Source organism: Gymnoscopelus braueri (genome assembly GCF_963280865.1).
Source record: "Gymnoscopelus braueri genome assembly, chromosome: 10".
In the NCBI taxonomy this organism is placed as follows: domain Eukaryota; kingdom Metazoa; phylum Chordata; class Actinopteri; order Myctophiformes; family Myctophidae; genus Gymnoscopelus; species Gymnoscopelus braueri.
The window spans coordinates 6,031,555-6,044,054 of record NC_137611.1 but is presented as its reverse complement, the minus strand read 5'-3'; the positions used below and the strand labels follow the sequence as shown (position 1 = coordinate 6,044,054).

The 12,500-nt window shown below is 41.5% G+C and overlaps 1 protein-coding gene across 2 annotated transcripts in view; it reads right to left on the bottom strand.

The window, feature by feature from the left end:
• Positions 1 to 12,500, bottom strand: part of tox (thymocyte selection-associated high mobility group box) — an 82,248-nt gene that overhangs the window by 23,137 nt on the left and 46,611 nt on the right. For both annotated transcript variants that reach the window (XM_080439209.1, XM_080439210.1), the window contains one exon: positions 2,169 to 2,462. In XM_080439209.1, coding sequence (XP_080295335.1) covers positions 2,169 to 2,462 — 294 coding nt within the window. The remainder of the gene's footprint in view (positions 1 to 2,168; positions 2,463 to 12,500) is intronic.

Sequence of the window (12,500 nt, the reverse complement as noted above, 5' to 3'; positions counted from 1 at the left end):
GGTTGAATGAATATATTCATGGATTAAAAAAGATAAATAGCAGATGAGATCAACAAACTCGTATATAGTGCAGCACTCGGTGCCACGCTACGAGCTTGTAGATCTGCTATTTTTGAAACAAAAACTAAAACAATGGTTAAAGTGGTGACACAGATGCGTTCCCGGTATTAATGGGTTAAAATTGTTTGTTTATTCCGATGGCAACAGGTAGCCACATCCGCTCTTTATTCACCAGTGAACACGTCAGCCTGAAAAAAACTCCCGTCTTGGTGTTTGAGAACTAATAGCTGTCAAGAGTTCCATCTAAATACCACAACGTGCAGCGTCCTATGAGGAGGATGATGGCATTCAGGTTAACCGTTCACCCCGACTCGTCAACATCCCGACCACATCCGTTACTTATTACTCAACGCTTATGAATATTGAACACTAATTGAGCCCATATCGTTTGTTTCTGTGTGTTTGTGTGACAGTATACCGTAGGCGGCAACGCTCCACAGAAACATGTCAGGTCTGTTGAGGGTTTGCTAAACCGTAAGCTGACATAACTATTGTTTCCTGAGAAGGGAACCAATCAGTGTTGCCATGTCTGCTTATTATAAGCGACTTTGGGGCTTGTTTTTCCTGTAAAGTTGCTTGTAAATATTGGTAGTTGCAGGGTTTTTATCAAGATTTTGTTTTTCTTTTTTAGTGGTACATTTACATAGCGCTTTTATCCAAAGCACTTTACATAGATTGTGCATTACATTCACACATATTCATATGTAGCAATTAGGGGTTCAGTGTTTTGCTCAAGGACACTAATTCTGGGGGATCGAACTGGGAACCTCGCGGTTACCATCCGACCGCTGTACCAGCCACTCTACCCCTGAGCCGAGCCACTGCCGCCCCTGACTTTTCTTTTCACTTATTCTACATGTATGCTTGTATTATCCATCTATGAGTTCACAAAACCTGTATGTTTGTGTCTGTCCCAGGCAGAACTCGGGCACCGTCCGACCGACCAACCACAAACTTGGTGTGTGTGTCGCTGATGACCCGGGTCGGAGCAGCAGTTTCTGAGAACTGAAAAAACACGAATATCTCACTGGGTACTCTGACAACGGGTACAACGAGTACTCTGACAACGGGTACAACGGCTACTCTGACCACAAGTACAACGAGCATTACATAAACGGGTGCGTTCCCGACTTGCATTGTTCTCGACTTGTGTGGTCCGCGAGTACGCCACTCTACAGTAAATGAGACATAAAAGCAATGGAGCCGAGGAGAGGCTTTGTGAAGCTTGCAGATCGACTATTCTATGTCACAAGTACAGACAGAGCCCTGTGGGACTCCGCTCAACCAGTGTTGATTTCGTCGACTAAAACTATGACGAAAAATGTTGGTCGACTGCCTTTTTTCCACTGACGAAAACTAAATAAAAACAATAAAAACAAAGCTATGATGACTAGAACTAAGACTAAATATGTTGACAATTTCGTCAACAAATAAAAACTCGACTAAAATGTTAGTGAGGGATCTAGTGGAGAAGAGTCATTTTATGTTTGGTTGCTCTCGTGTATTGCGCTCTGAAAATAGCAGATCTACAAGCTCACAACGCGTCGCAGCGCGACGCGTTGTGAGCTTGTAGATCGGCTATTTTCAGCATGCCACCAAGTGTAAGATCAGCCATTACGACGCCATCAAGGCACCTCCTAAATACATTATAGTCGACTAAATCAACTGCAGATTCAATCGACTAAAATCTTATGATATTTAGTCGACTAAAACTAGACAAAAACTAAAACATTTCAGATGACTAAAATATGACTAAAACTAAATGGAATTTTGCTGTCAAAATCTACACTGCGCTCAACAACGTCTGGACGGCTGGTTGGTTAAAAACCAGCAGCAACTCACCACTAGACTGCCCCAACGCTCCTGATTTCGTGTATAGAGGGGCGGGTGTTAGAGCCGGCGAGAGATTGTGCCTGATCCCCATTGGTTCACCGATCTGTCCGTCAACCCCCGCCCCGTTAACACAACATTACGAGCGACGCCCACTGCACTCTGGTTGGTTGGGAAGTGAAACACTTCCTCATACCGAGTACACCGACGTGCTGGGCCAGGCTTTTATTTTTTAGCAAAACTAAGCAATAAAAGCCTGGAGATCGAGGCTAACTCACCACTGACAGGGTGTTGGTCATGAGGCCGCCGTCCTGGCCGTCTTGGCCGCCGCCGCCGCCGTCCTGGCCGCTCCCGGGCATGCCGGCCAGGTCCATGCCCTGTAGCTGGTAGGGGTGGGGCTGGTGGTGGTGGGGGTGGTGTGGGTGCTGGTGGGGGTGGTGTGGGTGGTGCTGGGGGGCCAGAGGGTGGTACAGGCCAGAGTCGTGGTGGGGCAGGTGGGGGTGCAGCATGTGCTCCGGGGTGATGGGGGGGATGTTGAAGTCCTCGTCGCCCAAACCCACCACAGAGTACGACTGAGGAGAGAGAAAGAAATTAATTAGGGGCTGAAACTAACTTTTTGTGCAGGCTCTACTACATCGTGTTAGTTATTTCCATTAAAAAAAAGGGATGAAGAGGGGGGGGGGGGGGGGGGGCAAGGGGAACAGAGAGAGAGAGATACATAAAATTATATATGTCTACATATTTACACATAGTATATCTATCCGGTGCGGTAAGTACCTGAGATAAGACACAAGCTGCGTGAGCATAGCAGCAGATATATACTGTACACGATACTGTATGCCTTGTTCAATCAATCAAATAATAGAGGGAAAACTCTAACTAACTGATCTTACAAGCTCACAACAACACAGTGCATCGTGAGCTTGTAGAGCAACTATTTTCAGTATTATTTTTGGGGAGAAAAAAAAGCTAATTTTCATAATGTTCCAGCCCTACAACATGGAGCTGTTGTCAGTCATTTTGACAAGAAAAAGACATTATAATTCTTTGAAGTTGCATTTTACATACTTTGTCGTACGATGAATAGCAAAAACTAGCATTATCTACAAGCATTTTCTTTTCATGTTTTGACTTTTTATTTTCACCCATAATGACATATGTGCAAAACCTCATTGACAACAATCAAGGCGTTGACAAAATGTCACACATATGGAATTGTCATCTGAAGAGAGTTTCCAGAGAACAAATGGCGGTTTACAAGCAGCAGAGTTAAGTGTTGTTTTTTTCCACCATAGTGTATTTGTTAGGAAGTGCATTTGTGACATGATGCATCTGATCAAATGCTGACACACTCAACATGAAAAACCCCCAAAATGTAATCCTATTTTCCAGGGACTTTTGAGGGAGGAATATTTTTAAATCCCTCTCTATAAAATAACTAAAGTGCAATGAAAAAAATTGGTAACACTTGCTATGCAATTATTACTTTACTTAAAGCACCCATAGACCACTTATAGTGATTATAAGATCATTATAATGTATTACAACTAGGATCATTATAATACACTATGTCCAGCAATTATTAAGTATGCTTAACGATTGAACCCCACTGAATGGTCTTAAAGGAGTAGTTCACCCAAAACATGACTTATTTTCTATCAATTACGCACAACACACCCCCATGAAGCCTTGAATTCATGGAGATTTGTTTTGTTTTTGTCGGATTCCTGAGCCAATAATTTGATGGAAAACAAAAAAAAATCACTAGTCCTTTTTAACACTGACTAATTATTTTGGAGGATATTCTGGAGCCTTTTGAACAAACATTCATTCTTTCATTCACCATTACACACTCATGCTGCTACACATCTACGTAGAAACACGTACACACACTTATCTGTGTTGTGCAACGTAACAAACGCATCAATTCTCATCTCCTGCAGCACGTCAACGGAACATGACTGATGGATGATCTGAGAATGATAATGAGATACTGGCATAGCAACCATGAACCACACGGAATGAGAGAGAGAGAGAGAGAGAGAGAGGAGAGAAGAGAGAGAGAGAGAGAGAGAGAGAGAGAGAGAGAGAGAGAGAGATGAGAGAGAGAGAGAGAGAGAGAGAGAGAGAGAAATGAAAGAAAGAAAGAGTAGAAGAGGAGGTTAGAGAGATGGGAGGGAGAGAGAGAGAGAGAGAGAGAGAGAAGAGAGAGAGAGAGAGAGAGAGAGAGAGCGAGAGCAAGAGCGAGAGAGAGAGAGAAATGAAAGAAAGAAAGAGTAGAAGAGGAGGTTAGAGAGATGGGAGAGATGGGAGAGAGAGAGAGAGAGAGAGAGAGAGAGAGAGAGAGAGAGAGAGAGAGAGAGAGAGAGAGAAATGAAAGAAAGAAAGAGTAGAAAGAGGAGGTTAGAGAGATGGGAGAGAGAGAGAGAGAGAGAGAGAGAGAGAGAGAGAGAGAGAGAGAGAGAGAGAGAGAGAGAGAGAGAGAGAGAGAGAGAGAGAAATGAAAGAAAGAAAGAGTAGAAGAGGAGGTTAGAGAGATGGGAGAGAGAGAGAGAGAGAGAGAACATTGGACTCTCATACTAATCTGACAGAGGAGATCTTTTCTAGAGACTGACAGCCTGTTCTGCTTCACTGGACAAACTGATCTCTACTTCTCCCTCTCTCCTCCCTCTCTCTATCTCTCTCTCTCTCTCTCTCTCTCCAATACATTGCCTCTCCTTTCTCCTGTGCCACCTCCTTCCTGCTCTCCTCACCCCCCCCCCCCCCCCGTCTGTCTGTCTGTCTCTGTCTGTCTGTCTGTCTGTCTGTCTGTCCCTGTCTGTCTGTCTGTCTGTCTGTCTGTCTGTCTCTCTCTCTCTCTCTCTCTCTCCTCTTACAGTATTAGTAGGGGGTACTAAGTGAAAAATCGTTACGCGGCGGATAAAAGCATGAAATTTGATACAGATGTCCCTTGGGTCATCCTAAAACATCCTAGAAGGGGTGCCCAAAAAAATCTTAAAACAGGAAGTGAGTTATGGACAAAATCCAAAATGGCCACCTAAACTGTTGACCGTTGACTCAAAAGACATCAAAAGAATCTCCAAAAAGCATCAAATTTGGCACACATGTCCCTTCGGTCATCCTAAGACATCCTAGAAGGGGAGCCCAAAAAAATCTGAAACAGGAAGTGAGTTATTGACCAAATTGAAAATGGCCGCCTAGTGTTGTCGATTGACCTCAAAAGACAACTAAAGAATCTCCAAAAAGTATAAAATGTGTCACACATGTCCCTTGGGTCATCCTAAGACATCCTAGAAGGGGTGCCCAAAAAAGTCTTCAACAGGAAGTGAGTTATTGACTAAAATTGAAAATGGCCGCCTACAGTGTTGGCGATTGACTCAAAAAGCCTATAGAATCTCCAAAAAGTATACAATTTGGCACATATGTCCCTTGGGTCATCCTAACACATCCTAGAAGGGGTGCCAAAAATAATCTGAAACAGGAAGTGAGTTATTGACTAAATTGACCAATGGCCGCCTACAGTGTTGAAAGATGATGCAAGATACCTACAGAATCTCATAAAAGCATGAAATGTGGTACAAATGTCCCTTGGGTGATCTGAACGCACTCCTACAAGGGGTGCCCAAAAAGGTTTTAAACAGGAAGTGACAGCCTAAAAGCAGTTGACACAAAAGAAAACATAAGGGGACGTCATAAAAGTGTATAATTTGGTACGTACATTGAGTGCTTCTTAATATATCCTAGAAGGGGTTATTTATTTGTTTGCTTGTTTATTAAACTTTTTAGGAAGGGACCATGTTGAAGAAATTCTAAATTTAAACAGTTGACCATGGCAGTCTGCATATTATGCAGACTCAATACGACAGGTTATGCAGTGCATAACTTGCCGTATTTTGTAGTCTACCTTCTGTTTTCATTTCTACATCACTTATTTATTTTACTTTCTGCATAATTTTTTTATTGTACTCTTTGAATCTTCTTTATTTATCTAACTCTCTGCATATTCTCATTTATTTTTACTCTGCATCTTATCTTACTCTGCATATTCTTATTTTACTCTCTGCATCTTATTTATTTTGCACTCTACATCTTCTTGCTTGTTTTACACTCTATCTTCTCATGTATTTTCTTCTTGATCATTACTGTTTTTTTGTGATTAGTGTTTAGTAACTACATGTATTCATGTGTGCCATTTCGCAATTACCAGCACATTGGCATAATGCTCTGCAAGGTAACCCAGCATCCCGGCATCTACACTTTCTCGAACAGAAGGGCTCAGCTTTGCAGCCACACTTGAGTTCTCTACAAACTTAAGCAGCCTCTGGCAAGAGTGTCCATAAAGGTGTCCACGAATCAGCGACTTTAATTTATTTGTCAGGAGATGGTAGAGATTGCATAGCTTTCAGGCTTCTGGACCAAATGCTAGATTGGCTGCTCGATTTGAATATTGTAGCAGTGCAGCCCGTGGGGAGGAGTGTTTTCCATTGAGAGACTATTCAAACTTTTTTTGGCACCCCTTAGATGCATTGAGATCACCCAAGGGACATTTGTACCAAATTTCATGCTTTTACGAGATTATTTTTTATGAGTGTCTTTTGCATCATCTGTCAAGACTGTACACAGCCATTTTCAATTTAGTCAATAACTCACTTCCTGTTTCAGATAATTTCAGGCACCCCTTCTAGGATGTCTTAGGATGACCCAAGGGACATGTATGCCATTATGAGATTCTTTAGTTGTCTTTTGAGTCAATCGACAACACTGTAGGCGGTCATTTTCAATTTTGTCAATGACTCACTTCCTGTTAAGATTTTTTTGGGCACCCCCTTCTGGGATGTCTTGGGATGACCCAAGGGACATGTATGCCAAATTGTATGCTTTTATGAGATTCTTTAGTTGTCTTTTGAGTCAATAGATAACACTGTAGGCGGCCATTTTCAATTTTGTCAATAACTCAGTTCCTGCTTAAGATTTCTTTGGGCACCCCTTCTAGGATGTCTTAGGATGACCAAAAAGACATGTGTGCCAAATTGTATGCTTTTATGAGATTCTTTAGTTGTCTTTTGAGTCAATCGACAACACTAGGCGGCCATTTTCAATTTAGTCAATAACTCACTTCCTGTTTCAGATTCCTTTGGGCACCCCTTCTAGGATGTCTTAGGATGACCCAAGGGACATATGTGCCAAATTTTATGCTTTTTGGAGATTCTTTTGGTGTCTTTTGAGTCAACGGTCAACAGTTTAGGTGGCCATTTTGAATTTTGTCCATAAGTCACTTCCTGTTTAAGATTTTTTTGGGCACCCCTTCTAGGATGTTTTAGGATGACCCAAGGGACATCTGTATCAAATTTCATGCTTTTATCCGCCGCGTAACGATTTGGCCATTTTTTGTGCTTAGTACCCCCTACTATATGTTCAGTATGTGCTGCTGTGTTCAGCTTGATGTAGACACAATGTATCCGTAGCAAACAGCTACGGTTTTAACCATAGAGTTAAACATAATAGAGAGGGCACCGGATATCCCCATCCCATCCATTTGCAATGAATTGCTCACACAGCGCATGGGGCCGAAATCACCCCTTCTTCAGGGTTGGGAAAGTGTGAGGGGCGAGGCCTAGTTGGGGGCTTCTGTGACACGTTTATGTGACGCGTTTTGCGTCACCTCGGTGCGCAGCCCCGCGCGCAAGCTCTTGCGCAAGCTTGTGAGTCGAGCCCATTGGTCGAAATCGCTTTCGCTCGTTCATGTGCAGTGGCCCCAACTGCAGTACCTATGAATGGCCAGCATGTCCAATGTGCTTCAATGCAACCACTGGGTTCAGGGGGCTTGGTTTTAACCCTTTCAATCTGGGAACACATCTGTGTGATTTTTGGGCGGTGTAGCCGCCCCTATAAGTGGGGTTGGGACACCTCATTAGTATTAGTTTCCTGCACTGTGATTGGCCCACTTTCCTGTACTGTGATTGGCTGACTCTATTGGCTGACTCTATTCAGCACTGTGATTGGCTAGCGAGACACATGATGACATTAATAACCTATAAATAGGATTATGCACTTCCAAGAATCCATTTTTTTTGGAAGTGAGCTTCCATCACTATGATGACCACTGTGATGACCACACCGCCCACTTCACACTGGGTGTGATTTTTTTATTTCTTTGGCTATTCAAAAATAGCAGATCTACAAGCTTGTAGATCTGAAAGAAAAAAAAAACTTGTATGTGATATGGCGAAATTATCGTACATTTGGGCATTCTTGGAATGATTGATCGTACATTGTACAGAGGGTAAATTTTTTATTAAATTATTAAAATAATTATCGTACGTCTGGCAACACTGTGTCGATCTATCTTTGCAGAATGTTCCCCCATTACGACATGATGCCCAGAATAAGGGAGCAAGCATTTGAAAACAGACGGGGAAGTCTGCTCAAACAGCCAATCACAGCTGGTCTGACAGCCATCCAAAGGTCATGGGTCTATGGATGGTGCAACATATGGCACATTCAGGCCGTTTCAGTAAAGATGTGGGGCTATTTTGAACACTAATGGATGTTTTTTCCAGTCGTGCATGAGACAGAGCACACTTACAGCACACATAAACGCACAACGTGCCCTTCTGTCCCTCCACAGTTCTTCTGTCATAATATGGAAATGCATGTAAATAAAAATAAACTGGCACAAGCTTAAAGATATATCCTTGCAGGCTCCTGATCTCCTCAACCACTTTCAAACCTGGCGTTCCTATTTTGTGCCATGTCATTATACTGGGTTAACCGGAACACTCGCCCCAAAACACACTTGCCCCCAGCGGTTTCACTGAGGTTAAGGTTAGGGTTCGACATTTTTTACTCAGTTTTACTGAGGTTACGTTTAGGAATAAGGTTAGGTAACCGGAAGGCTCACCCCAAAACACGCTCACACCAATTTTTTTTTGCAGACCGCTCGCCCCCAGCAGTTTTTCTATTCTTGTATTTGTTTTCCTGAGGATAAGGTTAGAAATACGTTTAGGGTTAGTTAGGCATAGTTTTACTGAGGTTACGATTAGGAATAAGGTTAGGGTTAAGCATAGTTTTACTGAGGTTACGTTTAGGAATAAGGTTAGGTTTAGACATAGTTTTACTGAGGTTACGTTTAGGAATAAGGTTAGGTTTAGACATAGTTTACTGAGGTTACGTTTAGGAATAAGGTTAGGCTTAGACATAGTTTTAATGAGGTTACGTTTAGGAATAAGGTCAGGTTTAGACATAGTTTTACAGAGGTTACGTTTAGGAATAAGGTTAGGTTTAGACATAGTTTTACTGAGGTTACATTTAGGAATAAGGTTAGGTTTAGACATAGTTTTACTGAGGTTACGTTTAGGAATAAGGTTAGGTTTAGGCATAGTTTTACTGAGGTTACGTTTAGGAATAAGGTTAGGTTTAGACATAGTTTTACTGAGGTTACGTTTAGGAATAAGGTTAGGTTTAGGCATAGTTTTACTGAGGTTACGTTTAGGAATAAGGTTTCAAAATATTTGTATATATTTGAGAAGTTGTGAAATGGGACATTCTGCATAAAGCCTACTTTAAGTACATTTTGATGCCAATACTTTTTTACTTCTACTCAAGTACATTTAGAATTTTACTTGTAACAGAGTATTTCTACGTAGCAGCATTGATACTTTTACTTAAGTAAAATATTTGAGTACGACCCCTTTTGACAGGTGTCACTCGCACAAAAATGATGTATTTTCAACGTCTACGCAGCCTTTATCACCTTCCTGCTTTCCACGTCCAATCTGTGAGATGCACACAGCTGTCCTTTCAGTCTTTTATTGTGACAAAAAGTAATAAGACGCAACACGTTTTAACAACATGGAACCGTGCCAGGTGAGAGAGCGATGGATCGCTGACCTTTTGGTTTCCCAGAACCAGAGCTCCATTATATAAATAAATATTTTATATAAATCACAAATTGTCCAGGTTTTTTTTCCAGGACGCTTGCGTGAGAACGTTGTGTTTATCACTGTGAGCTCCTGACAGATAAAGCAGACCACCTCACTAATGCCTTGTCCAACCCTACCCCCCCCCACTCCCCCTTACACTCACTGACCTGTCTGTCTTTCCCTGTCTCCCTTCACCTCTCTCTCTCTCTCTCTCTCTCTCTCTACACATGAGCGGTTCTCAAACATTTTCATGTTAAGGACCGCCAAACCGACATGCATTCGGCCCCCAGTGGTGTAAAGTAATTTACTCAAGTACTGTACTTAAGTACAATTTTGAGGTATTTTTTACTTTACTGGAGTATTTCTAATTATCGGTACTTTTACTTCTACTCCACTACATCTCAGATTTTTTGTATTATTATAAAACATTACTCATTTCAGCCCTATAAACATTTTGGCCATTTGAAAATAGCCGATCTACAAGCTCACATTGCGTGACTTTGCGTCACATCTTGTGAGCTTGTAGATCTGCTATTTTTGAAAACTTGTGAAACGGGACATTCTGCACAATGAGTACTTTCTATTTTTTGGTACTTTAAGAACATTTTGATACCCATACTTTTGTACTTTTACTCAAGTACATTTTGAATTCCGGCCTTTTACTTGTAACAGAGTATTTTTACATTGTAGTATTGATACTTAAGTAGAAAATGTGAGTACTTTTTCCACCAATGTTTGGCACCCATGTGTTCAGATGTTGTGCCAGGTACTTCAGAAGAGACCATTTTGTCAACATTCGTAAACATTCGTTTTCTTTTCCAAAAACAGCCCCGATCGCGACACACACACACACACACACCGTGAGCTTGTAGATCGGGGCTATTTTCACATAGCTGGGGACCCCCTGGAACCTCCTCAAGGACCCCTGGGAGGGTCACCAGACCTCACTTTGAGAACCAGCGCTCTGTCTGTCTGTCTGTCTGTCTGTCTGTCTGTCTGGTCCTCTATTGTTCTATTCATGTCGGTACAATAGGCTGTTGCTCGTGCGCGAGGAGCTGCTATACAGACTAATGTAGTCAGGATTAAGTCCCTTTCACACACGCACACACACACACACACACACACACACACACACACACACACACACACACACACACACACACACACACACACACACACAGTGTTCACATTACAAACACACCTTTCACAGAGCGAACATGACTCATAAGGAGAAGCAGCAGCAGTGAATAATATAAACGCTGTGATATGAATGACATGTTTCCTCCTCTAAACCTTCAACCTCAGTGCCAACAGAAGAAGAATGGCCTTGCTCAAGGGCACAACATCCACGGCATCTGTTGAGTAGGAAACATAGAGCTTATTTTCATTATTAATTAACCCTTTAAGACCGGGAACGCATCTGTGTGTCATTTTGAGATTTCTTTGGCTATTCAAAAATAGCTGCTATTTTGGAAAAATCATGAACATTCGTGGCAAAATCTTGAATTATATATTTTTTAAAGCGAACATTTGTAAAATATTTAGTTCCAGGAACCCCCCAGAAGCAAAGATTTGAGTTTCAAATGTCAGCCAAAAAAAAAAGAAAAAAATAATCAAATATTTGCACAACTTTTCATGATTTTTCAAAAATAGCAGATCTACAAGCTCATAGCGCGATCTACAAGCTCAAAGCTCATGAGATCTACAAGCTCATAGCGCGGCACTCGGTGCCGCGCTATGAGCTTGTAGGTCTGCAATTTTTGAATAGCCCAATGAAAGGTTATATTATATATAAAATGTTATATTTATATCAGGGGGTCGATAGATACATCCCACTATAACGTTCTTAGTTGCCATCAAAAAAATGTACATAAAGGAATGTCAACAAAGAGCGATTCAACCTCAGTTGAAAGACGCTGAAAAGCAAGATCATCCCTTACACAAAATTGAAACCTGTTATGAACATAAATTGACACACCACCTCCCACTCTCTCTGATCTAGAGGAGTGCACAGCATTATATAAAGACATGTCATATAGTGTTTTTGTTGATTCTGATTCTGCCATGTTTCTGAAAGAGCAATGATTGAACATTGATGATTCAGTGAAGATAGATAATGTACAAGATGGTCATACTTATTAAGGCTATTAAGGCTACGTACATTCAGGTGAAAGGTAGAAAACAGATGTGAGTGGGAGTTAATACTCTCATGTAATCTATTAAATGTTTCAACACTGAAATATTCACTTGTGATAGATTTGTTTGAATATTTTAAACAATTCAGGTCAGGATCAATGCAGGTGTTATATTTATTATTAACATCAATTTCAATAAGATTGAAGATCTTATCATTGCAAAAGCTATTAAGAGGATCCACAGTGTCATTCTCACTTGATAGAGTTACAGATTCAGTAGAAGGTGGAAGTTCAATTTCAGAGTTGGTTGGACCAGGGGTGTCAGTAAGTGGAATATTAACCAAGTGTGTATTGACCATAACAGTTAAAAGAGAAATAAAACATTGACAATAGATAAAATTACACATTCAATGCGAGCCATTGACTGCATAGCACAGGCATGCATGTAAATGCGAGCGCACACACACACACACACACACACACACACACACACACACACACACACACACACACACACACACACACACACACACACACACACACACACACACAC